We start from the raw sequence: 26522 nt of genomic DNA on the forward strand, positions 1-26522 counted from the left end.
TAAGGGCGGGTTACCTAATGGGCAGTTTACCTCCCCCACTCCCCCTTTGTACTATGGGAAACTGTTTGGGACTAGGTTGGAAGGAAATGGGCTGGGCACCCAACATATTTTACATGACCCCCCGCCAAAAACATGCCTGTCGGGAGGCCGTAAAATCCAGCCCCAGATCTCTGACTTGAATATAATCAATAAGTGAACATCCATATCTCTCTGGAATAGGGAACAGATGTTGGCTTCATATTCCTTGTTATATGCCTTATCTTAATAAAGAAATGAGGAGATGCTCGACTGCTGCAATGTCATAACAGATACGCAAGTGCTCCCTTTTTAGGGGGCACAAGAAATAAAGAACTAAACTGTAGAAGACAAAAGGAACTTATAAATTTTAATAATGTTGTTACCAGTGTTACCAACTACTAGTATACACCCCAGTCCCTGTGATGGCCGCCTGTCACATGTTCCTTCTCCAGGTCCATTCAGGCATAAACAAGGTTGCAGAAGAGACAAGCACCCACCCCATGGGCTGCATTCAATCTCCATCTATGCTAATGGACCCATTTCAGGCATTTTCTGTTTTTAATTACAGTTTTGGTCATGTTCAGTACGACAACATAAAACATTATAGAAAAGCATCACTGGAAAAACTGAACTGACGCAAGAAGAAACCTATTTCTTTGTTTACCTCTCTCTCCCAGCACCAATAAACATGAGCATTGTCCTGATGCTTTGTGATCTCTTAGCAATATCCTTTCTTTAACTAATGCTTCTTCCGAAATCAGCAATTCGCATGCTTAACCTGTTACACTCAATTTGTTGCATCTAATAATAAACAGTCTTGTTTGAAGCTGACCCTTGTTGCTATATAGCTTGGAGATATTATTTAACCAGTGGTCTGAGAACATGGGCTTTTCAGACAACAGTAAAAACTAAAGCCGCTGAGTTAATATTGCTATCAGTTGATGTTACTTCAGCTCTGTTCCACTGCTGACATGTGGATCCTTTAAGCCAGTGCTCCTGATGGTAACAGAACTTGTTGAACAAAATACAACTTTTCTAAAACACAATGCAATCAGATATTTTAATTTTAAAATTGCACTGTTGCAAAGAAGGTAAGCCCTTCTCTCTCAAATGTTTGGGTTGCTACTAGACCCTAATTATTTCCAAAGATGTTGATAAAATTGCCATTAGTCAAAGAAGAAAAATTTGGTTTCAGTGACCATTTTATTAAGAATTAAGCAATGACTCTTAGATTCAGTATGAACAAATAGTTAATGTTGGTAATTCAGGATGGGGTGTTGTAACACAAAACCAACTGCCCTCATCATTCCATGGCTAGGTGTTCTAGTGTTCACCACACTCTTGGTTTTGAAAATATGTGTTTGGAGGTTAAATCATCTAAATTACGTAAGTATATTATAAGAGCCATATTTTCAAAGGGGAAATTTTGCAACTTTGTGCTCTCACTGGGGCCGAGGAAAGAGTCTTGCTCACCAGAAGCACATTTCTGGAATTCATTCAATAGATAGGTTTTTCATTAATTTAAATTAATGGTCAAACACCTGTCTTGACAAATTTTCAATGTTCTGGGGGTTGAGGCACCATCTCTGTTGAAAGTGCATAGTCAGAAAATTTTCCTTAAAATGCAGTGCTACCAAACTAGTCTGCAACACTTCAGACCTGAAAAAAATGGTTATTTATTTCCATCCTGTTCTATTCCCAACATTACCTTTATACTTAAAAAAAATCTATTTGTTCTTTTGGGTCTTGGTGTATTTGTTTAATGTGCAATTTTTTTTTTTACCCAGAGCCCATTGGAAGCATGTCCTCTATGGAAGTAAATGTTGACATGCTGGAGCAGATGGACCTGATGGATATATCTGACCAGGAAGCACTGGATGTGTTTCTCAACTCGGGTGGGGAAGACAACAGTGAAATCTCACCAGTGTTAGGTGAAGTAACATACTGTTCTTATTATTGGATGACGACAGACCAAATTAACCATGTAGTAAGTGAAATATACCAGTAAATGCCATACATCACAGAAGTAAATTGTGAGTTTTTATTTGGTAATAAACAGATATGAATGTTTATATTTTGCAGCAACTATGTAACTCTAACAAAACTAGTTTCTATTTTTGATTCAACATATTGTAATCATTTTATAGTTTTACATATTTATATATTCGTGTTTTATTCTTCACCCTAGACAATTTACACGGAAAAGTATATACAATTTCAAGGATGTAATCGCAATGAAATATCCAGATATCATCATATGATCTTCCAAAGTTCGCTTGATTCAGGAACCGTTCCTAGTAGATTAGAAAATTGCATTATTTAAGAAAGGAGAGGGGGAAATCAAGGGAATTACAGATCAGTGAGCCAAACATCTGTTGTTGGCAAATACTAGAGTCTACTGTTAAGGGTAGGTTAACTGAACATCTTGAAAATTTTCAGCTGATCAGAGAGAGCCAACATGGATTTGTGAAGGGTATGTTGTACCTGTGGAATCTGATTGAATTTTTTGAAGAGGTGACACAAGCAATGGATAGGGAACGTATATGGATAATATTTATATGGACATCCCGAAGGCATTTGATAAAGTCTCTCATAAGACACTGTTAGCTGAAGTTGAATTTCATGGAATTGAAGACAAATTATTGACCTGGTTATGAGAATGGCTAAGCTGCAGGAGATTGGGAGCAGGAATAATGGGCAGGTACTCTAATTTGCAGGAGGTAACCAGTGGCAATCCACAGGGCCTAAACTATTCATGGTACTTATTAATGATTTAGATGGCAGGATAGAAAGCTACATAGACAAAGTTTGTGGATGGGGTGCCAATCAAATGGGCTGCTTTGTCCTGGATGGTGTTGAGCTTCTTGAGTGTTGTTGGAGCTGCACTCATTTAGGCAAGTGGAGAGCATTCTATCACCCCCTGACTTGTGCCTTGTAGATGGTCGACAAGCTTTGGGGAGTCAGGAGATGACTTACTTGCCACAGAATTCCTAGCTTCCGACCTGCTCTTGTAGCCACAGTATTTATGTAGCTAGTCCAGTTCAGTTTCTGTTCGATGGTAGCCCCCAGGATGTTGATACTATTAAATGTCAAGGAGTGACGGTTAGATTCTCTCTTGTTGGAGATGGTCGTTGCCTGACTCTTGTGTGGCATGAGTTGTATAGAACCTTGGTGAGGCCACAGCTGGAGTACTGTGTGCAATTCTGGTCGCCACATTATAGGAAGGATGTCATTGCACTGGAGGGGTTGCAGAGGAGATTCACCAGGATGTTGCCTGGGATGAAACATTTAAGTTATGAAGAGAGGTTGGATAGACTTAGGTTGTTTTTGTTGGAACAGAGAAGACTGAGGGGCGACCTGATGGAGGTGTACAGATTATCAGGGGCATGGACAGGGTGGATAGGGACCCCTTAATTGAAGGGTCAGTCACAAGGGGGCATAAGTTCAAGGTGAGGGGCAGGAGGTTTAGGGGGGATGTGAGGAAAAACTTTTTTATCCAGAGGGTGGTGACGGTCTGGAACGCACTGCCTGGGAGGGTGGTGGAGGCGGGTTGCCTCACATCCTTTAAAAAGTACCTGGATGAGCACTTGGCACGTCATAACGTTCAAGGCTATGGGCCAAGTGCTGGAAAATGGGATTAGGTAGATAGGTCAGGTGTTTATCGAAGGGCCTCTTCAGCACTGAGAGATTCTGTGAGTGTTACTTGCCACTTGTCAACACAAGCCTGGGTATTGTCCAGGTCTTACTGCATTTGGACATGACTCCTCAGATACTGAAGCAGTTCATGAATGGTACTGAACATTGTGCAATCATCAGCGAACACCCCCACTCCTGACTTGGTGATGGAGAGAATGTAATTGATGAAGCAGCTGAAGATGGTTAGGCTTAGGACACTACCCTGAGGAACACCTGCAGTGATGTTCTGGAACTGAGGTGATTGATCTCCAACAACCTCAACCATCTTCCTTTGTGCTAGGTATGACTCCAACCAGCAAAGAATTTTCCCCCTGATTCCCATTGACTCCAGTTTTGCTAGGGCTCCTTGATGCCACACTCAGTAAATGCAGCCTTGATGTTAAGGGCAGACACTCTCACCTCATGTCCATGTCTGGACCTGCGGTCCCATTGTCAAATAACTTTCTGACAATCACTGCCTAAGCTCAAACATGATGAATGGCTACTTGCTTACGATACACAATCATAGAATCATACCTTAGCAAGGAGAGGAAGAAAGGATGGTGGAGGAAAAGAATTTTATCCATAAGTAGGACTGAAAGATTTAGTTTCTCTGTTATCTCAGAGATATGTGATGTGCAGCACACACTCACAACTGTTGTCACGCCTGAACAGCCCTGAAAATAATGACTCATTCCCAGAGACCCCACACCTACCCTTGTAGAAAATGTTCTTTTATTTGCATATGACAACAGAATTAACTTGGCTGTTAATACAGGAGAAGTATAGAATACAAAATTCTCGTGCTCACAGCGAGCACTTGGCCTCCCTCACAGAAAAGGGAACTCACAGACTGGACTCCACTTTGAAAACCTGTGATCTATTGTACAACCCTCGGAATCCAGATTATGTAGTCTTGTATCTTTAATCGCTTGTTTGTCATCTTTGGATTTAGTGAGCCTGAAGATTTGGCAAAGGCAGCTTTTAGTATAGTTACCTCATCATTAGTAGATAAATCTTTAATCTGAGCACCAAAGTTTATTAGGTTTAGCTACTTCAGATGAATTCAAATCAATGACGTCAAATATTATGTGCTTGCCCCTCACTCCAAGGCTGTATGGTTAGTATCAATGCAATCCACAAAAAAAACAGAAGACTTGCATTTATAAAGCACTTTTCACAACCACTGGAGTCTCAAAGTGCTATACAGCCAATGAAACCCTTAGAAGTGTAGTGGTCATGGTTGTAATGTAGGAAACACATCAGTCAGTTTTTACACGGTAAGCTCCCACAAACAGTACTGTGGTAATGGCCAGATAATCTGTTTTTTGTGATGCTGCTTGAAAGATAAATATTGTCCAGGATACCAGGAATAATTCGCTTGCTCTTCTTTGAAATAGTGCGTTTTTTAAATCCAGGGCAGACTGGATGAGGGTTTAATGCCTCATCTGAAAGATCACACCTTCGATAGTGCAGCTGTCCCTGTACTGCGCTGCTTTTTTTGCTCAAATCCTGGAGTGGGACTTCAACCTGGAACCTGGCCTCTCCTGTGTGAGAGTGCTACCAATTGCTGTTTATTCCATTGCTGGCATAAAGACAAAGCCTTTGACCTAGTATCCTATCATACATACAATGGTATTTGTGACTTGACCTTTTCTTCCTTAGGCATTTTAGAAGCAGCCAACAAACCTGGCCTGAGGTAAAGCAAACATTGTGTGCTGTTAAACGAAAGTTGCAAGCTCAGCAGTGTTTGGATCATTTAGACCACAAAACTAGACTAGGCCATTCATTAATCCTTGCAAGAGTGCATTAAGGTCCTTACTCCCTAATAAGATCATGCTCAGCAATTGTTACCAGATCTGACAAAGCAATGGTTACAAATCTCCAATTATTTAAGGATCCCATAGAGATAACTATTTGGGGTTTCAGAATTAGCAGGTAGAAATTTCATTTGACATTAGTCTATTGTTGACTCAGTCAGATTGAGCTGTTTTTATTAATTTCAAAGAATTATAATGAAGAAATCTGAGAATGTATGCTTCTTTGATGAGAAAGGGGGTTCTGTAATATCTCAAATCATTCAAAATGATGACTCTACCCATCACAATTGAGAGTCTGCTTGTCAGATATATGAAAGATACTTCCTTTTATATGGTCTTTATGGGAAGCATGGTTTATAATTAGGTTTTAACTGATCACATATAAGTGCTAGGCATTCCTCCTTCACTGTGTGCTAGTGTGATGAAGATTAAGTGTGAAGCTAACATGAAGTTCATCCTGTTTTCAATTCAATCTTTTTAGATTCAAATGCACATGCATTTTGAAAAAAACTAATTGGGATTCGGGTGTAATTTGCCAGTGTTATGCCAAGTTGTCAAGCCCATTTGTGTCTGATTCTTTATATTGTTTTGTTTTGAAAAAGCAGTTTCATTGTTTGTCAAGCCCTTTGTGATGGTGCAAGTGTGCCATCTTGTGGATAGACATCCACTCTCTGTCACTCATGGGGGTGGGAAGATATGCATGTATGTACCTCACTCACTAATTGGTCAAATGATAGATATTTTTGTTTCCAACCCCTTAATTGATACCGTAATATTTGAACTTTGGATAGATTGCCATGTAGTTGGCTATGTCTCACACTTAGCAAATTAATGTTGAATATTGACAAATGTGAGGAAGAATAAGAAGATCACATACTCTGAACAATACAGTATAAAGAAAGCAAACAAGCAATGGAATTCACTTGTTATGAGGCAGAGTTGAAAAGCACAGAGGTTACATGAAAAATTATACAGAACCTAGATTAGACTGCATTTGCACTTATTATGAAAAAGATAGAAGGTACAAAACAGATTCCCAAGAACAAAGAGGATATACTTATCAAGAATGACTGAACAAGCTGGGGTTCTTGCCTCTTTTCTAGAGAAAGACCTCAATCAAGTCAACTTTTAGCCATAAAATAAGGGTTTTGATTCCCTTGGTATCCAAAAATTTATCAATCCCTGCCTCGAATATACTTGAGGACTGAACATCCACAGCTCTCTGGGGTACATGAAGAAATTTCTCCTCATCTCAGACCTAAACAGCCTACCCCATATTCTGAGACAGTGACACCTAGCTCGAGACTCTCCAGCAGAGGAAACATCCTCCCAGTATCTACCTGTCAAGCCCTTTATGTTTCAATGAGATCATCTCTCCTTAAACTCTTGGGAATATAGGCCTCGTTGTCTACTTGGACAATCCCCTCAACCCAGGAATCAGTCTAGTGAACCTTCGCTGCACACCTTCTAAGGCAAGTATATCCTTCGTTAGATAAGGAGACCAAAACTATACAGTTACTTCCAGTGTGATCTCAACAAGGTGCTATATAATTGCACTACGATTTCTTTATTGTAAAGGGGTTAGATTATAATATGCCATTTTCTTTCTTCATTGCTTGCGGTATCTGCATGTTAACTTTGGAAAATGTGGGTATCCAGAGAGATCTGAATGTCCTTGTATGTGAATCACAGTCACCCATGATTTTAAAAATATTCTGCTTTTATATTTTTCCTACCAAAGTGGATAACCTCACCTTCCTCCATATTATATTCCATCTGCCATGTTCTTGGACACACACTTAACCCATTTATATCTCTTTGCGGTCTCTTTGTGTCCTTCTCACAACATATTTTTCCACCTGATCCCTTCCTCTGTCCTCCAAAAAGTCATTAGTTCAAAACATTGCTCATATCCAATCATGCACCATTTTGCACCTGTTCCTCACCCCTCATTTATCTACGTTTGTGAAATTTAAATTCTCAACCTTTTTGTTCAATTCCCTCCTATCCTTTTAATATCCTCTTGTCACACAACACTTCCCCACTGAAATCTCCATTCCCTTACTCTGGTGTCTTATGCATTGCACTTTCATTTTGCCCCACCATGTCTTAAGCTGCCTCCATCTCTAATTCCTCCCCTAAATCTCTTCACCATATTCTCGTCCTCCTTTAAGTCCTTCCTTAAAAACTGCCACTCTGACTAAACTTTTGTCCCTCTCCCTTGACTCCGTGTCCATTTTCCTATCTCCTCTATGTAGCACCCTTAAAGCGTATTTGCACCCAGGCACAACTCCATGCTCGGAGTGCAGAATCACTTTTTATATTTGTGGTTTATAAGATCCATTGACCACAGGCAATCAACCCCCTTGTCCCCCTTTATATCTAAACTGAACCATGTGGTGAAGGAACAGGATGTGATAGCTAATGGGAAAATTTTTAGCTTGGTGGGCATGTCCGCACCTAACCCGACTGAACGTAAAATGATGCGTGATGACGTCAGGCGTGCATCCTGACGTCATCGTGCACTCGCAATATTTTGGCCAGCGGGCCCGTCGACAATTAAAAGGCCTATTAAGGCAATTACCTAAATTTTTCGCTGTCCATCCAACTTTGCGGTCGATGGGCAGGCAAGAAGGCCAAGCGGCCTTTGCACAGGCAAGAAGGCCAAGCGGCCTTTGCACTTTCATGGAAACCTCAGCCATGGGCAGGATGAGGTTTCCAAAAGCAAATAAATCAAATTAAAACCTAATTTTTTCATTAATAGCATGCCCCTGCTCATGTCACATGAGAGCACGTTTCATAATTTTTAAAAAATCAGTTTATCCCCAAGGCAGCTCTCTGCCGCGGAGATTATGTAGCGTGCGCTTGCGCGCATGTGCGAAGGTCACGCTCGCCTGGCTCGCACTCTTCCCCCAGCCTGCACAGGCAGTGCGTAGCACTAGTGTTTCACACTGGGTAAAACAGTGTGAAATTGCCTTCTGGGCTGGATCGCAGGCAGCAGTCAGCTTCCCAACTGCCCCTACCAAGCCAGCATGCCAAGGGCAAAATTCTGCCCCATGTCTATTTTCTTCCTCCCTGCTTGCCATGGCTTGGACAAAATCAGGAACTAGGTTTTTGGGCATTAGTGGACTTGGCCTGTCTTACACTCGACAAATACACATTAGAGAAGCAGCACCCTCCACCACCCTCACCCCTCTAATTTGCCACATGTCTTCTTGTTCTCTGTCTCTTCCCTCTCCTCAATGCCTGTTCTTGGTTACCATTTCTGTCTCACGTTTTGTGTGTAGTACAACAAGAATTGTTCTTTTGCTTTGTGGTGATATTGAAAATAACATTGTATGCTATGGACAAACTCAGCAATGTTGTTGGAAGAGGGGTTTCGTAGTTGGACTTGTGTGGTTATTGATTATTCTAGTATGAATTTGAATGTAGTGTCAACAGTGCTTCTTACTAGCAGCTAGTTTATATTAATGTCAGGCTATAATCATTGTCTGGTTTCCCATGGTTAGGACCTTTCTGTCTTTTGCATCCTCCACCCATAACTAGCGTGGACAAATAGCCACATTGAGTGAATTTCTCCCCCGCCTCAATCCATCTACCTCTCCCCTCACTCTTAAACTATTGCTTTAAGCCTCCTGCTTTGGTCTTAAATCTTTGGAGAAGCATCCATTTTTCCCAATGGCTTGGTAAAACACTTTGGCCCTTGTAAGTTAAAGGCACCATATAAATGCAAAGTTCTGTTGCCATCAATGACAACAGGAACTAGCCAGCATAAGGGATGACTTCTTTTAAGATATTGTTAGATGTCACTCCCACACATATGGTAGTAAAGGGCTGAATGAATGCTCCATCAATTTTTATCTCTGGTCTAGAAAGCATTGCAAGTCTGAGTCAGATTTATTTGATGTAGTTTTCCAGCACAATCTATTTTGACTTAATCTATGTTATGATGGTGGGTATAGTTTATAGTGTTTTTTGTACCTTAAAGTACTAACTAAAATCAGATTCAAACCTGCACCAAGTGTTTGTAGGGCTTCACAGTAACAGATGACCATGATACTGTTTTTATAATCATCAGCAATTCATATGGTTGCAGTTGAGTTTCACCCTTATTTTCATTGGTGTCTACTTTTGCAGTTAGTAGAAATTGACTAGGCCTCTGTTCTGAATCAGACAGCGATTGAAGGATCGAGGCCGACTACAGATTAGTCCATCGAACACATGAAAAACCCCAAACTGCGAGTAGTATATTTAAGTGACATTAAGAGTCTGGCGGATAACTTGCACTTTGGTGCCCATCTCAAGTTGACATGGACAATTCAAAAGTGCTCCCAGTTGTTTGGCAATCCAGCAAGAATGAAAGATCTGTATCAGGATCGTCCAGAAAACAGTCCACACTTGGGCTGCCCAGTGATCAACATCCAATCACCAACCCCTCATTGCTGCTCAAGGTTTGAGGATAAAAGGGTGTGCAAGCTAAGTTGTCTTTTTCACTGAAACAAATATCGGCTATGCTTTTCCAATACCTAGTGTGGGTTTAGACAACCAACGCAGGCTCTGCTAATGTTTTGACTGGTTAAGCTAGTGAGAAATAGAATCGACCTGAAGGCTTTGGGCTCAATCTGCTCTGTGATAATTTAACAGATCTTATCTGATGTGACACTGAGGCAGGTCTCACTGCCTTGTTGGAGAGTGTGAAAGTTGTACAGGGATCTTGCCTCTTTTAGCCCCATCATGATCCAAGAACCATTACATGTATGTATGTACAGGTTGAGAACGGATCCTGCTAGATGACATTCCTTCTTTCCTCCATCCCATACCACTGTTTAGTCTGTCACTAGCCACCACCTAGAATTGTCCATAAAAAATGGCTAATGTGGTGAATGCAGGAGGGTAAGCTGCTGCTGGTGGAACTGTAACCCATCAACAGACAGCTTTTACTGAAGTGTTGGGGGGAGAAAGGGCAAAAAAACAATTGTGTTGGCCCTAGCTTAATAGCTGTTGAGATCTGCCCTGATGGTGAAGGATTGAGCTTCCATCTCCTGTACTGCAGAGGCCACTCCCAACTAACTTGTGGGTTTGACCTTCATTTACTTTACCACCACCCCCTTCCCTCATGCAGCAGGTTTCTTCTCAAAGTTTGCACATATAATGATAAAGCGCAAGAGGAGGCCACTTGGCACACTGTGCTAGTAAAGCTGTCAAAATAATCCTACTCCCCTGCTCTTTCCTTATAGCCCTGTAATTTTTTCCAAGTATTTATCCAATTTCCTTTTGAAAGATATTAAATCTGTTTCCAGATCACAATTTGGTGTATAAAAATGTTGCCATTCACTTTAAATGTGTCCTCTGGTTTACTGACCCTTCAACCACTGGAAACAGTCCCTTATTTGTCCTATCAAGATCATTCCCCTCTTCACCCTCTGCTCTGAGAACAACTGCAGTTTCTCTAATCTTTCATTACTGGTAACATCTTTGTAATTCTCCTCTGCAGCAGTTGCTCTTAAGCGTGGTACACAACATCCAGCTAGGGTCTAACCAGTATTTTAGATAGATAGACAATTGGCTTATTGAAAAATCATCATGGCAGTATGTGTAGAATTGTGATGATGATACAAATATAACAAGTAATCATAATTCAGGACATTGTTATGGGCAATCATTAAAATAAAAAAAGTATAAGATAAAAGGATTACACAATTATCATTTCAACATGGGAATAATTACAATACATTGCAAATGTACGTCTCCTTAATTTAGAGAAATGAAAGGTCTACTGCACCCTGCATTTTCTATTAAAGTCCATAGATCCCATATGTTGTCAGGTTCATTGAATTCTGAATCATTTGCATACTGAGTTTTATAAAGTAGGGGGTTGGGCTGCCTCACAATCTATTCATTCGATATCTTATTTCTGGAATGGTGTCTTTTTTCAATTCCATCGCACAATTTTGTGTAGTTTTGGCAAGAGATGGTAGGATTCAAGAAGTTTCTAGCAAAGTTCATACAGAGCTTTGTCTCACATTGTTATTTGATTGAGTCAGAGTAGCTTTAGTAGGCATTACCTAGGATCAGTTTTAGTGCATATTTCTGCACGCTTTTATGCTTGTTCATGTGCTCTTTGGTAAGTCCAGCATTCTAAACAAAAAGCTTTAATGTAACTTTTTTATTCTATGCCACTATTTTAAAGCCACAGTTCTTGTCTGCCTTGTTGACAGCCTTCTCAAGTTGTCCTTTCACCTTCAAAGACTTGTGTACCGACATCACCAGGTGATTCTTTTGACCAAAATTAATCACCTGTTAAGACTTTTTGAAATGGGCAGATGAAGTTTATGTACTCATTACTTCTCCCACTGTTTACATTTTTTTGAAATATCAAAATCCCACTGCTGCTTTAATCCTGTGGACTTCAAGTTACTATATAATATTTGTTAGTAAAATTATCAAACAACTTCTGAAAATCCAGATACACATCAACAATACTAAACTCATCCACCCTCTGTTGATCTCAAAAGTCAGGTTTGACGAACTTGATTAACCAACATATTTTTCACCTGGATTAATATTTGTTTCCCTACCCCTGTTATTGAATTGAGTGAGTTGCATATTGCTAACCAACATATTTTTCACCTGGATTAATATTTGTTTCCCTACCCCTGTTATTGAATTGAGTGAGTTGCATATTGCTGGGTTTATCCCTCCCCTTTGAACAGTGTGTTCAGCAGAGGAATCTAGAACCATCATGACAATCATTTTTTGGATCCCATTCTCATAAACTGTACTTGAATTTTTACCTTGAAATGAGATTCACGATGTTGAATGGTTTGTATTTAGTCCTCAGAAGTATGAAGAATGTAAGAAATTACTATTTGCTGTTTGGAGTTCAAGTGAGCATACACTACATTTTGACTTTAATGTATGCTGAGACCCTACAGGGAGCAAATATGCCTGAGAAGCAGCAGATTAAAGACATCTCCTGGTATTAAGACCTTCTGCAATTTGTGACTGAACAAGGCTTAGGACTAGGCTATTTCAGCAAGATGCTGTGGCTGCTCATTTGGTTGCTCTGCAAGATTTATTTAATCGATGGCATTACTGAAAAACTTGCCTTTTGAATCAACATTTCCCACCCCCCCCACCTGGAAACCCAATGACTAGAAGTACATAATAGATATTTCATTTATTTGCATGCCTTGTTTACCCACATTTGGGCATAGTTACCCCTAATTAATCCAGAAATTTTAACATGGAAAACTCACCACAAGTCCACTCCTGTCCCCATCCCAGATGACACCTGTCTTTAATATTAATAAAAGTAATGTTTCTAAGAATTAACCTAAGTAGAACATTTAACAGCAGCAGTTACAGGCTTAGAGGACTGCATCCTAGCAGAACAATATTTTTTATTATATGGTCTTAGTGATGTCACTGAGCAATACCAAAGGAGGTCATCTAGTATCTGCAAAACAAAATGTGATAAGGCATCTTCCAATTGAACACTGACCTATGCTTTATGATGATAGGTTTTGCAGCCTTAAAATAGATACATTATGTAAAATCTTATTAAAAAAAACAGAATTACCATCTAACAACCTTCAGTAAATTCACAGACCTGTTGCTATTTAAAAAATGTATTTACATGGAACTGTGCAGTGCTGGTATAAAATGATCCTGTGGAGATTTCCTCAGCTGAGAACAGTTAATGAAATGTTATTTTTCTCTTTGTACAGGGTCTGGGTCTGAGCCTGAGCCATATCAAAGGGAAATAACTCTACAAGTGCCAAGCCAAGCTGAGCTAAGATTGAAATTATCTTCTCTTTCTTCCCCCTCTGCTGACGATGACACTCCACTAGTCCAGTCCGACGAAGAGGAAGTTCAAATAGATACCAGTCTGGTCACAAATTCAGATCTAAAAGAGAATGCTGACAGTGACTCTCAATAAAGTGTTGGATGTCATTATTTGAGATGGCTTGTCAAAAGTTAAGAATGTTGCAGAATGAAAGATCCATTGTGTAAAAGATATGCAATGATACTCCAGACTCTTCTAATTTTTCCATGCCTGTTACCCAGTGTGGCTGCAGATTAACAGTGATAATTGTATATATACATGCTGTAGTAAATTATAATTGATTACTGATTTACTTCAAATATAGGAGTACATTTCTCAGGCTTGACTAATGAACCTTCTTCCACCCCCACAAGATAGTGCCCGTATTTCTATGCACACAATTTATTAAAGGTTGTCTTATTCTGCCAGGCAACTCCCAACATGGTATATAGCCTTTAAATCCAAATTTGCTTGTTTATTCTGTGTTTTCACTAATACAAAAATAATTAAATCAGAGTTCTGACTGAAGTTGTGCACTTTGACATTCAGATTAATAAAGGAGTTTTGCAGTACTACTGCTTCATTGCCAGTTTTCATTTAAGCTTATAGGGATGCCAGCTTGAAAGATCAAAACTGTTTCTATATTCCTAGATTCTTTTAGCTTTCCTTTCACACCTTTGATAGGCCAAGGGGATTTGCCTCTCTGTGATGACTTATTTGGCACTCAATGCAACATCAAGGTGTAAGTAACTACCAAACACTATTTGCTGGATTTGGGGGTAGTAGGAGGAACTAAATGGTGAAAGCAGAGGCAAAATTAAATTTATTATTCATTCACAGGATGTGAGTTTCGCTGGTTGGGCCAGCATTTATTGCCTGTCCCTAATTGCCCTTGGGGGAAAAAAGCTGCTACTGTCCATGTGGTGTAGGTACACAGTGCCATTAGGAAAGGAGTTCCAGGATTTTGACCCAGCAACAGTGAAGGAACAGCGATATATTTCCAAGTCAGGATGATGAATGACTTGGAGGGGAACTTCCAGGTGGTGGTGTTCCGTCTATCTGCTGCCCTTGACCTCCTTCTAGATTGTAGTAGACGTGGGTTTGGAAGGTGCTGTTGAAGAAGCCTTGGTGAATTCCTGCACTGTATTTTGTAGATGGTACACTCTGCTACTACTGTATGTCAGTGGATGTGTGTTAATCAAGTGGGCTGCTTTGTCCTAGATGGTGTTGTGGGGAACATTCCATTGTACGTGGACAGGCTTGGGGGAGTCACTCATCACACGATTCCTAGCTTCTGACCTACTCTTGTATTTATATGGCTGGTCCAGTCCCATTTCTAGTCAATGGTAACCCACAGGATATTAATAGTGGGGGATTTGGTGACAGTAATGCCATTGAACATCAAGGGGCAATAGTTGAATTCTCTCGTTGGAGATGGTCATGGACTGCTCGAGTATGTGAGGAGTCACGAATGTTGCTGAACATTGTGCAATTGTCAGCGAAAACTTTTGACCTTATGATGGAAGGAAGGTCATTGATGAAGCAGCTGAAGATATTTGGGCCAAATAGACTACCCTGAGGGACTCATGCGGAGATGTCCTGGAGCTGAGATGACTGGCCTCCAACATCATCTTTTGTGCTAGGTATGATTCCAACCAGCAGAATTTTCCCCGATTCCCACTGACTCGTGTTTGGCTAGGCAAAATTAAATGAGCTGTATGGGTGTATTGCTTTAGATACCAACTGCTACCAGCACAGTTGGGTATGAATTTCTTTCTACATACATACCAATTCTACAATGCAGAATAAAAGTCATGAAGATAATACATAATATTTTCAAACAGTTGATCAACAGTTAAAGGGTAATAACTCAACTTCACAGGAAACTGCTCAAAAGTTTTATTAAACTTTTAAGTACAAACCTGAAAAGTAAAAAAAAACTTGCAATTACAACGTGAACTCTTTCCGCACAGAAAGGAAAGGTGCAGAGCAGAACTAATAAATTAAATGTCAATCAGTAAGCAATAGTCAAATATGTCTGCTCTCAAAGAAGAAACAAAAAAAAATACATAGTAAGGCCATAAAAACTGGACAACCACATTTGAAAAACACTTGAAATCAGTTATGTTGTTAAATACTCCAAAGCAGTTCGGTCTTCTGCAGCAACAACAACCAACTAACAACTGGGGAAAAAATAAAATGACTTCTTGACAGTCACCACTGGCAAGCTCAGTGCAACATGGGTAGCTACAATTAATGTTGCATTTTCAGCAATGAAAACTAGTTATAATGAACAACGTTTCCCTTTTCTTTTAATAAAATACACTGAAAGGGGCAACAGCTACACCATTATTTGTTCAGTGATGTAAGCAGCACTTAAATGTTACAAGAAACCCTGTAAGCATCCAAAACCGATGAAGAAACTGAAACATAAGGCTTTTCTTCATCTCTTGTTTCTCCCCCCCACCCCCCCACAAAAGGCTCAAGTATTTAAAACAATTTACAGGCATATGTACAAAGTTTATTTTTGTTTGTTTTCTTTTTTCTTTTTTAATCTTTATTTTTTTTACAAATATGGAAAGTAAAACAAATAGAAATGAAGGAGATGCATTTTCACATTTCACAAAGAAATATGCACATCCTCTAGTGGCTCTCCATTGTGACCATCTCACCAATGAACTGAACATTAATGCTGATTCAAAAAGGAAGGATGGAGAAGGAACACAGAGATGAAAGTGGAATTAAAATGGAATGTTACAAAGATTGCACATCTACAAAGGCGAAACAGGGGAGCCCTGCTTCAATAATTTGATAAAGGACACCATTGTAGGGTTTTTTGATAAAATGATTGACAGCACCAAAAACTTTATGAATTTGCTAATGAAAGTCAGGCACAATTTTCTCCAGCCAGGCAGCCTTATTATTACAGATGCATAGTGATGTGCTGGTAAGGAGAAAAATATCACCTTTACTTTACTTTCAAAATTACCATTTTTATACTTTGTAAACCAGATCAAGTATCAGCTGCCATGACTCTAAAAACAATAAAACAATTTTCTAAATAGAAAAGCAAAATTTTCAGCTTACACTTAACCAAAAACATAAAACTTAGCCAAACTGAAGCAGTTTCTTTCAAGTTTTACCTCCCCCTTCCTCCAAAAAGCTGCTCGCATGACTGAAATTGCAAGATAAAACACAGCACTTAACTTCAACCTAGTTCAAACGGGTTTAAAACATCCCACCTGTTCACAGTAACAAAAAATCAAACTTAAAGAGGTTTGCTTCAGCCAAAAGGGCAAATGCAAACTTGGATTACTGTTCAGCCCTTTGACTTGGTTTTTAAACAGTGAATGAAAACACTACTACTGCATTCCAAGGAATACTGCCAACCGCAGCGTCTGGTGTTCCTAAAAGAAATAAGCCAACATTTTAATGCTAAAACAAACTGCTTTTTTTTTCTAAAAACAAAACAGAAGTCATCTTTAGAGCTAGTGCAAAGACAGCTTGCATTCTTCTAGCAAGTACTCACAAATTATAGTACAAAAAGAACAATTGAGTACAAGACTTGGCAACTTCATGGGGAACTTGTAGCACTTCTGGACAAGGACGAAAGTCTAGTTGCTGGCACATCAATGGTCGCTCGCTTTCGAGGCCCTCTTTTCAGTGCAGGCTTGCTGGTACTTGTATTGTTGTTGTTGCTGCTGTTAGCTGCTGCTTTTCCACAGATTTGATTGACTAAGTTGTTTATTTGATCCTGTAATGTTGAACCATTATTAAAAAAAATTACTATTTTTATACTATCTCAAAAAACAGCTCATCATTCTTGATACATCTGCACCAACTATTAGCATTTAATGCAAATCTGTCTTGATTTGAAGTCATAATCCAGTTCATAGCTGCTTTGGGACTGCGGCAGAAACAAACTGGCCAATTCAGCACCAACTGATGGAGTCACTCCAATAGACTCCAAGATTTATGTACTGGTACACTGATCATCTGAGTTGGGGCAGAGTTGAGAGAGCATTAGATTAGTCTTTATTTTAAATTGGGGTCAGATTCAGGTAAGCTGGTGGGAGGGGTGCAAAATAACCTCTCAAATTCCCCCCTCATGGTGATGTGAAACCCAGTGTTTTAACTCCTAGGCCTTACCTGCATGCCATCAGTTTGTTGCCCTTGTAAAACAAACTTGGGCAAGAGAAGACTGCCAACCACTGCAGAGAGCAAATTGCAGGGAGGGGCCCATGGCAAGAGATACCAAAGCTTTGTAGGGTCCAAGAAGCACTGCTTCATTCTTTATCTCATGAGAAAGCCACAATATTTTAGTAGTTAAGATTTCAATTGGGACCCAATGATATCAACAAACTCCCATGTACATAGTGAACAACACAGGAACAGGAGTAGGTCAGTTACCTGGCGAGTCTCTTCTACCATTTAATACACCTAATTCCACATACCCACCATTGCATTCTATCCCTTAATACCTATGGATCATTAGAAGTTATCAATCTCAGATGTTAAAGGAACCTGCAGGCTTCAGACAAGTGTTCGTACCACCTGCTCTGAAGAGATTAAATATGAAGACATTGGGATCCATACAAGATAAGGCCCAGGAGGGGTGGGGGGGGGGAGAGAGAAGAAGAGTTGCATGGGCATCTTAAATTGTCCACATACATGGTTTGCTGCTATATAGGGTTCATTGCCCTCTTCTATATCTAGCTGGGTTTCACCTGACCTGGGATTGTTCGATGCAGATACAGTGACTAAAATGGAAAGAATTTCATGCTCCAACACTAATCTCGAATATGGGTCTTGGAGACATATTCGTTCAACTAATGATATCCAGGAAGTCATTAAGACTGTAGTTAATTTAGTCATCACTGGTAAAATATTTGTAATAACGTACTATTGGACAAACTCTATTGGTAAGTATGAACAAGAAACTGTTGACAGTTCAAACTATACAAGAGGTGCATAAATGGCCCAGAACTTGCTGGCAAAATAACAGCACATTTTAATGGTGTTGCATGTTATTAGTGTATAAGTCATACAGCAAACTCTGGCAAGAAAAATACACCATGAATTGTGAATTACTGAAAGTTGCTGGACAATTTGCATCACTCTGCTGGTAACCTCAGAAAACAACAGCTCGCCCTCAACTTGCACTTTTTAAAAAAAAACTTGTTGGATTTGTATATTAAACTAACCACAGAAAGTTACAGCTGGTACTTAATAGCACAAGTACCTTTTTATCAACATGACAATTGTTAATACAATGCCAATCAACCTGCCCAGAGGAAAGGGAACAATGTAAACTGTTGAGTCTCTTTTCTACATGTAGTAAATTCTTCTTAAAGATTTAAATGTAACATTTTCCAATTACTTTTATCTTGCTTTTGTTTTGTTTTTGCCACCCATTTTTTCTTTCCCTCTATTTCTTTTTTTGTTTCTGGCTAGACTTGAATGCAGCCTATTTCCTTCTCTGTTCCTGTTGCACCTCCAGAAACTTACAGGATATTTTTTGATCCACATGGTGAGGGTAAAAGTCTAAATAATGGGGCACACAAGCCAAATCTGGGTCAGTAATATATTCCAATCTTGGGGGCTGGCCATTAATAGCTTCTGCATATCACCTATCATCAACTCCAACTTTCTGCTCAAAGACAGAAGACCAATCAAGCCAAATGCTAGATGAATAGAAGTGAACAGTTCTGTACTACTGACATTGTGGTATGGATGCCATTTTGACAAGAGCATTACTGACAAGGCCTTAGACCAGGTGACTCACTATCTTCTCAAAACAAAAACTGGTATACACATGAAGGGGAGCTTCAAAGCAAAAAAATGAAAGTATATATTACCTACCAGATGGGGCCTTATTCATTATTTATATGATGTATAACCTTCATAGTGGGTTCAGGTTATGGGGAAACCTGATTGAATATACAAACTCTAGACAGATGATGCCTTAAAACCCCAGGGCCTTCACTATTCTGCCTGTTGATTTTGACAATCAGCTACGCTTGATTTGAAAATGGAGACCACTTGACAAAAAAAAAAATCAGTCAGGTCACTAACGAATCCCAAGTTTTATAAAATCGTGGCAAAAGCACTCAAACTCTCAGCAGAGATAAAGAATACACTTCAAAGAACAATAAACCCTCAAACCCAATAATGGTCCCGGTCTTCAGTAGCAGATATTCAGTAGGCAGATAGGATATACAACAATCAGATTGAGGCACAGAGCATGCAAATGAATATAATCAAAATCATTCAGTATGTTGCAGTAATTGGATTTGTCTATTTCTACATATGTGCGAGCAACCTGCTCCTTGAGCTATGACTACACAGGCTGAACCTTAAAAATAGATCTTCATTTTTTATGCTACTGCAAAACCAAAATAGCTCAGCTCTTCCACTGGTAGGTAGATTGTTTTTGAGATAAACTTAGCCTTGGTAGTATCCAAACCAGATCTATTAACTGAAAAAAGGCCATTAACAAAATAGCCCTTTTAACTATATTAAATAGTTATCCATTCTCCTGAATCCTGAAAGAAAACAATCTGCATCTGGATCTGGTGTCATTCATGAGGTGAAAAAGACGAGAGTGCTCTTTCTCAACATACTTCTGAAGAAGCATGCAAGCTGCTATGCACCAGAATAAGTCAGATGGATGCCACTGCATGTTACAATGCGTTCCTTTGATACGTTTGACTATATACCCTATTGTATACTACCGAGCTTGTTCTAAGGAGCACAAATCATCCTTTATTTTGCAAATAGACATTGTCTTTAACAGAACCTATGCAGAAGCAATGATCAAAAACGCATCTAAAGACTCAGAAACTGGCATTAAGATCGGGACGGAAATGATAACATCAGTTAGATTTGCAGATGACAAAGCACTTGTAGCAAGCACAAAAGGAGGATTACAAGAACTAGTAATAGATTGGTAACAGCAGCAGGCAGGAACTTTAGAAAGAAAGTAAAAATTGGCAAAACCAAAGTAATGCATATGTCAAAATCAGCAATAAATATTCATATATTCCTAGAGGGACAAGAACAGGTGCAAGAATTCAAGTATTTAGGAAACATAATAACTGCAGATGCAACAAAGAAACAACAAGGAAAGGCTATATTTGGTAAGGAGGAGAGAGTTGTTAACCAGAAAGTTGAATAAACAACACAAGAAGTGACTTGTAAAGAGCTTGATTTGGAGCGTTTTGTATGGATGTGAGACTTGGACCTTATGGAAGGAGACCACCAACTTGCTAAATAGTTTTGAAATGCGGGTTTGGGGGAGAAAGGAAAGGATCTGTTGGTTAGAAAAAGTAACAAATGATGAAGTGCTAAGGAAAGTGAACGAGCAAAGGAATTTGCTAAATGTAATCAGAAAAAGGTAGTGACACTGGGTAGGGCACATTTTAAGAGAAAGCGGACTTGTAAGAGATGTTATGGCGGGGGATTTCAAGCAAAAAGAGGAAGAGAATATCAATGCTGGATGGCTTGAAAATTCAAGGAAGTTAGTGCCAAAATATAAAGAATAGCACAGGAGAGAGAGATATGGAAAGGCTATTCTGAGCCAAGGACCTGTCTCCAGACAGAGCACACATGAAGACGAAAGGCAGCCCACAATATTCTCTGAAGCTAAGTGAAGTGAAAATTTATTTAAGCATCCCTAACAAGCAGAACTTTAATACGTAAACAAAGTAATGTGGATGCTGGAAAACTCAATAATATATTAGAAAGAGGGGAGAAAGAGACTTTCTTTTATACATCGCCTTTCAAGACCATAGGATGTCCCAAAGATTCTACAGCCAATAAAATCCTCTTGAAATGTAACTGTTGTGATGCAGGAAATTTGCGTTCAAACTCCCACAAATGGCAATGTGATAATGAGCAGATAATCTGTTTTTTGTGATGTTGATAGTGGGATAATTATTGGCCAGGATACTGGGGATAACTCTCTTGCTCTTGTTTTACCCCTCTCTGAGAGGGCTGTTAGACAATGCTGTCTCTAATTTCCTTTGCACTGCACGGTCCCTCTAAGACTGCCACACATGACCTTATCTTAAAGGGGTTGCTGCTTGTGTATAAGCTGTTTGTCTCCTGCATCACACATTCCTGCACGCCGTGTGGTTGAATCTTGCAAGCAGCGCTTCAATTTAATATCTCATTCAAAAGATGGCACCTCCGACAATGTAGCACTCCCTCTGTACAGCATTTGAGTGTTGGGCTTGATGTTTGTGCTCAAGACAAGGAGTGGGACTTCCAACCCATAACCTTCTAATTCAGAGGTGAATGTACCACCCACTGACCAATTACCAGTGAAACTTTTAACAATGACTATACCTCTTTAAATCACAAGTTGAGAAACAGGAACATTAATGGGTATTATCTGTCAAAGCTAACCAAAGACAAAGCTGGGGTTCTTATAGGATCAGTGGAACAGAGTGTATAGAGTTGTATAAGACACCATTAAACTGAAATGTGACAGGTAGCCACACTAAAGCGTAAAACAAGGTATATGGGCATACCTGAAGAACCATTGAAATGCACAAATGAGAATCACAAAGGACAAATGGACACAATAAACATAAGAACTAATACAATACCAAGCTTTTTCACTACAGTCAGTTAGAGCTGACAGATCCCAGTTTGTCAGAAAAACGACATCTAAAGATTCAACAGACTTTGAGAATCGGTGGTTGATAAATCTAACCATGTTTTTTAATTAATCCTGTATTAGTGGTTAAATAAAGACATTGTGTGCGAGAGACAATGTATCCATATGCTTCTGTTAAGACAGATCCCACGTCCATGAAACCCTACTCTTACACCCAATATGGGAGGTGTGAAATAATTAAAATAATTAATACAATAGTTAAATAATTCCTACAAATTGGTGCCCAAACCTGAGCTCTACAACACACCACCAGAATATAATGGTAGATTGTGCATTTTAATTACTGTGGAAGGTCTAGAAAAGAACCCGGAGAAAGAGCTGTGCACTCAGTTAGCGGCAAGACAGAAGCCATACATAATAACTGTTGTACACTGTGTATGTGAGAACTATCCTTCGAGCCAAAAGAACAGAGGCGCCTTCTGGCTATAGCACCCAAAGAGGATGGCAGGAAACACCACAAGTAGTGAAGGACCAAACCGGAAAGAGGAGTAAAGGGTTTGGACAGTGCATCACTGAAAGAAAAGATCATGTAGGAGGAGTTAATATCAGGTCTTTCACAATATAGAAAAGTTGTAAGAAAGTTCTATAAACCGCTCTGAGTCCAATATTTGATTTATAATAAAAGGGTAAAGAAAAAAACTTAAAAAGCCCACAGCAAAAGTTAAAGTGACTGAGAAAGATAGAAGGCAAGCATTTTCAGCATGCTCTATTCCAGTTTTACAAAAGAAAAATTTCCATGCGTTAATTGTATATTACTATGTTTAATTGTAGGCACGTGGAAGGCATTAACTGGTGGTTCACTTGAATCCCTATAAATAGACAGACTGACACTGTGGTTGTTGGGTTAGGAGGTGTATGCTTGTAATGTGCAACTCTAAATAAATGAAGTGTAAAGATTGGCTCCAGTTCTATCCTTCACCAACTGGCTTTCTGGAGTAGTAGTTTGTGGGGGGTGGTGTGTGTATGCACATGGGTAAGGGGTGTTGTGTGGATGGCGTGTGTGAGTGCATGCATGTGTGTGCACGCGTGCGCCCTGGCCTGCAAATGAAACTGTCTTAAAAGAAAGTATTTTGTGTTATATTTGTTTTTGATGTCAGCACCAAGCTGTTTAAAACTAAAAAACTGTTTAGCCCTCGTCTCGTCTTTAGTTTTAGAAATATTAATCACTTTGATCAATGCTTTTCCTGCTGTTTTAAGTTTTTTAACTGCTTGCTCTACATACATATCAACATAGTTGCTATTGTTGAGATACTTCAGTCATGTTTTTGGCTTTTGAACTGATTTAAACTGTGGGAATATCTCCTTGGGCTTGCGACCTGGGAACAGCACATAAAATTTGGCACTTTTAGTTCATAGCCCATTAAAGGGCTTTAAATTTTTAAAGTTGTATCAAAGTGTGAATGTGATTTATTACGTTCATTTCAATTTAAGATTGAGCACCCAGAATTGGGGAAAACTTTCAATTATATTTTAAGTTAAAGACAGTGTTGTGCATTTTGTTTTGACTAAAGTGAACAGCAGCATGTTCAATCTGCAAGGTGGGAGATGGTGGCATAGTGGTATCGTCACTGGATTCATATTTCAGAGACCCAGGTTTGAATCCCAACACGGCAGATGGTGAAATTTGAATTCAATCAAAAAAAATCTGAAATTTAAAAGTCTAATGATGACCAAGAAACCATTGGCGATTATTGTAAAAACCTGGTTCAATATGTTCTTTAAGGAAGGAAATCTGCCATCCTCACCTGGTCTGGCCTACATGTGACTCCAGACACATGGTTGACTCTGAAATGCCCTCTGAGCAAGGGCAATAAATGCTGGTCTAGCCAGTGAAACCCATATCTCATGAATGAATTTAAAAAATCCAATTGAACGTTTCAAAGCACTTTCTTAATTGCAGTACAGCTAAAAATTGCTATTGCTTTCTGCATTGAATTAAAAACACATGGCCTTCTTTTAAGTCAATTAGAAGCCAGAGACCTGATAATGTGATTGTCTCCCCACCCCACCACCCTCCCAACTAAAGTATTAACAAGAAGTAATCAGAATAGTAAATTGGGTTGAAAGAGAAATTACTGAATTAATCTATGATGGAACAAAAGGAGGAGAAAAGGATTCAGTCCCTTCCCTACAGTCATTAGTTGCTGGAGTCCTTGTGTTTTCATCCAATGTTTCTTTAAAAGGCCTGTCTGAATGTTTCAAAGCCCACAAGCTATGGAAAGATCCACCCTCTTTCCCTTTTGTGCTAAAAGATTCTGTTTTACTGAGAAAACCTTTCTTTAGTTAGATTCATTTTTTTGTCATTTGGAAAGACACCTGAAGAGAGGGGAAAAGAAAGTAATTTACTGAGGTTTTGTAGGCACATGCTACTTTGATTATTTCATCTATACTGTGCAGTGTATAGTTATTAAAATTTTGATCTGAATTATTTTGGAATTAACACCTGATTAAATTGTGAAAACTGAGCTTTCTTTGCAGCCACAGTGAAATTTCGATTGAAAGACTAATTCTGGCAAGAGACCTCACTTTTTTTTAAAAAAATCAGCATTTTTGAATTACTGACCAATGCCAAGGACTCAGTGATTTGAGGAGATTCTGATTGTTTAATCATCTTGGTGGTACTAGGGAATACTACTGCTGTTGAGTAGTACAATGACATTTTGAGGGTCTCTCATTGGGTTGTACTACAGAATTGTTTCACAGAATGTTTAAAGATAATAGTGGTCCTGCTAATGATTTCTGCTTTTAAACTGATTTTTAATTCTGGGGATGGACTGTAATTTGGTAACATTATTGTGCCTTTGCAGCTCAAGTTTTGAAAAAGTAAAAGAGAAAAGCTGAGATCTCCTGAATTTAATTGTATCAGGCAATTTTGTACAGATTTAAGTTTTAAAAGGTGCAAGGAATTGAAGTGTCACTTGGTTCTTTTCTGAATGGGACAATTTTTATAATTTATGTGAAATGACGCAATGGCGTCTGACAATATTTCACTCTGCCTTCTTATAAACACACAAAGGAGCTAGCTCCTTCAGCTGACAGCTTTATTTTATGGTCAACTTACCATGCAACAACTTTTGTATTGCTGAATCCAAGTTTATTGGGTATTACTAAATAAAAGTTTCTTAACTTTTAGTGGATATTTCACATAGCGACAGAAGGAATAATGATTTGACAAATTAACCCCTTGGGCTCTTAAGCAGAGCCTAATGGATTTTTTAAATCTTTTAAATAGGTTTCTATAGTGAGAATACGGATGGCACAGCAAGAGATCTAACAGTTTTAATAATTTATCAGCAGGCATCAGATGTCACAGCATGGTGACAATCTGGACTTAAGATTTTGCCTTTCAAGGGCTCAGAATTATCCCATTCAAGTTAATTTGTTATCTTCCAACCAGTTATTTCCAAAGTAATTGCAAGCACTTCTGTCTCAAACATAAAATCACCAAGTTTGAGCATCATTTATTTCCGAAATTGGAATGGATCAGATAAATTGATATGAGTTGCTATTTCAAGCGTTCAAGAAGGGAAAATTATCTAAAGTTTAATGGGATAATCAAATTTTCTTTAAAAAGAAAGTGAGGAATGTGGTCTAGGTGTTCCTGTGCATCAAGGAAGAAATTTCTTTTTTAAAAAAAAGGAAATAAAATTGAACATTGAGACCTGGCAGTCCAACAATAATGCTCTTTCGAATTGGGATATTTAGAAATGATAAAACACAGGTACAATATAGGTCACATTTAGGAAATAATAGATCCCCTAAAAGAGAACAAATAAAATATGTAAACAAACTAAACTTAGACAAAGTGGGAGCATTAGATTTATATTTTAAATATGTGAGGATATTGCATTGGACAGTGAAGTTCCTCCAGTTCTCATAAGTAAGAAATGATAATTACTGTGTAACATTGAATGAGGGGAAGTGATCAAGGATATGGGAGAAATAAGGAAATGGGAATTTTCCCATCAAAAATTCCCACCAAATAAGAATTTTTCCAAAAGCAATTTTGTTACCTGAATTGGAACAAATCATCTGGACACAAGATATAAATCTGGTATCAATGTATTTTCTCATGTAAGTCAGGAAAAATAGCCAAAAATAGTTATTTGGTAAGCTCTTGGAGATGTTGGTGCCTTTGCCTATACTGAACAATGAGGAAACCGCATTCCATTGCCAGTTCACTGCCCAAGACATTGGAACCAATTGCATTGAGGTGGGGAGACAAAAGATCTCTCAACATCCCTGACCTTTTGACAATATAAACAGAAAGCTCAAGAACAGCTTATATCAAATGTCACCTGTGGCATATTGGGATAGTAGTGTGTGCACTCACAAATATGGTTTATTACATGTGAAGCAACTAGTATGCGGAAATACTTCAATTTTCACTGAAGAACGTGTCTCAGACAATACTTACTAGATAACAGCATAACATTAACCATTTTATGTGGTTCAGTACAGTGAGATCAAATTTTAAATTTCATGGCACTGACACACA

At 38.9% G+C, this 26522-nt stretch overlaps 2 protein-coding genes across 8 annotated transcripts in view; one reads left to right on the forward strand and one right to left on the reverse strand.

Moving 5' to 3' along the window:
* The window catches only part of dtnbp1a (dystrobrevin binding protein 1a), a 213446-nt gene extending 199533 nt beyond the window's left edge, over nt 1–13913 (forward strand). For 2 of the 3 annotated variants that reach the window (XM_041184287.1, XM_041184290.1), the window contains 2 exons: nt 1806–1949; nt 13244–13913. In XM_041184287.1, coding sequence (XP_041040221.1) covers nt 1806–1949; nt 13244–13455 — 356 coding nt within the window. In that variant the 3' untranslated portion in view covers nt 13456–13913. Of the gene's footprint in view, nt 1–1805; nt 2006–13243 lie in introns of all 3 variants that reach the window. The other variant, XM_041184289.1, reaches the window with a different exon arrangement.
* Nucleotides 13914–15840: 1927 nt separating this feature from the next.
* The window catches only part of jarid2b (jumonji, AT rich interactive domain 2b), a 414508-nt gene continuing 403826 nt past the window's right edge, over nt 15841–26522 (reverse strand). For all 5 annotated transcript variants that reach the window (XM_041183795.1, XM_041183794.1, XM_041183797.1 and 2 more), the window contains one exon: nt 15841–17095. In XM_041183795.1, coding sequence (XP_041039729.1) covers nt 16916–17095 — 180 coding nt within the window. In that variant the 3' untranslated portion in view covers nt 15841–16915. The remainder of the gene's footprint in view (nt 17096–26522) is intronic.

This window comes from Carcharodon carcharias, chromosome 3 (genome assembly GCF_017639515.1).
Source record: "Carcharodon carcharias isolate sCarCar2 chromosome 3, sCarCar2.pri, whole genome shotgun sequence".
NCBI classification, from domain to species: Eukaryota; Metazoa; Chordata; class Chondrichthyes; order Lamniformes; family Lamnidae; genus Carcharodon; species Carcharodon carcharias.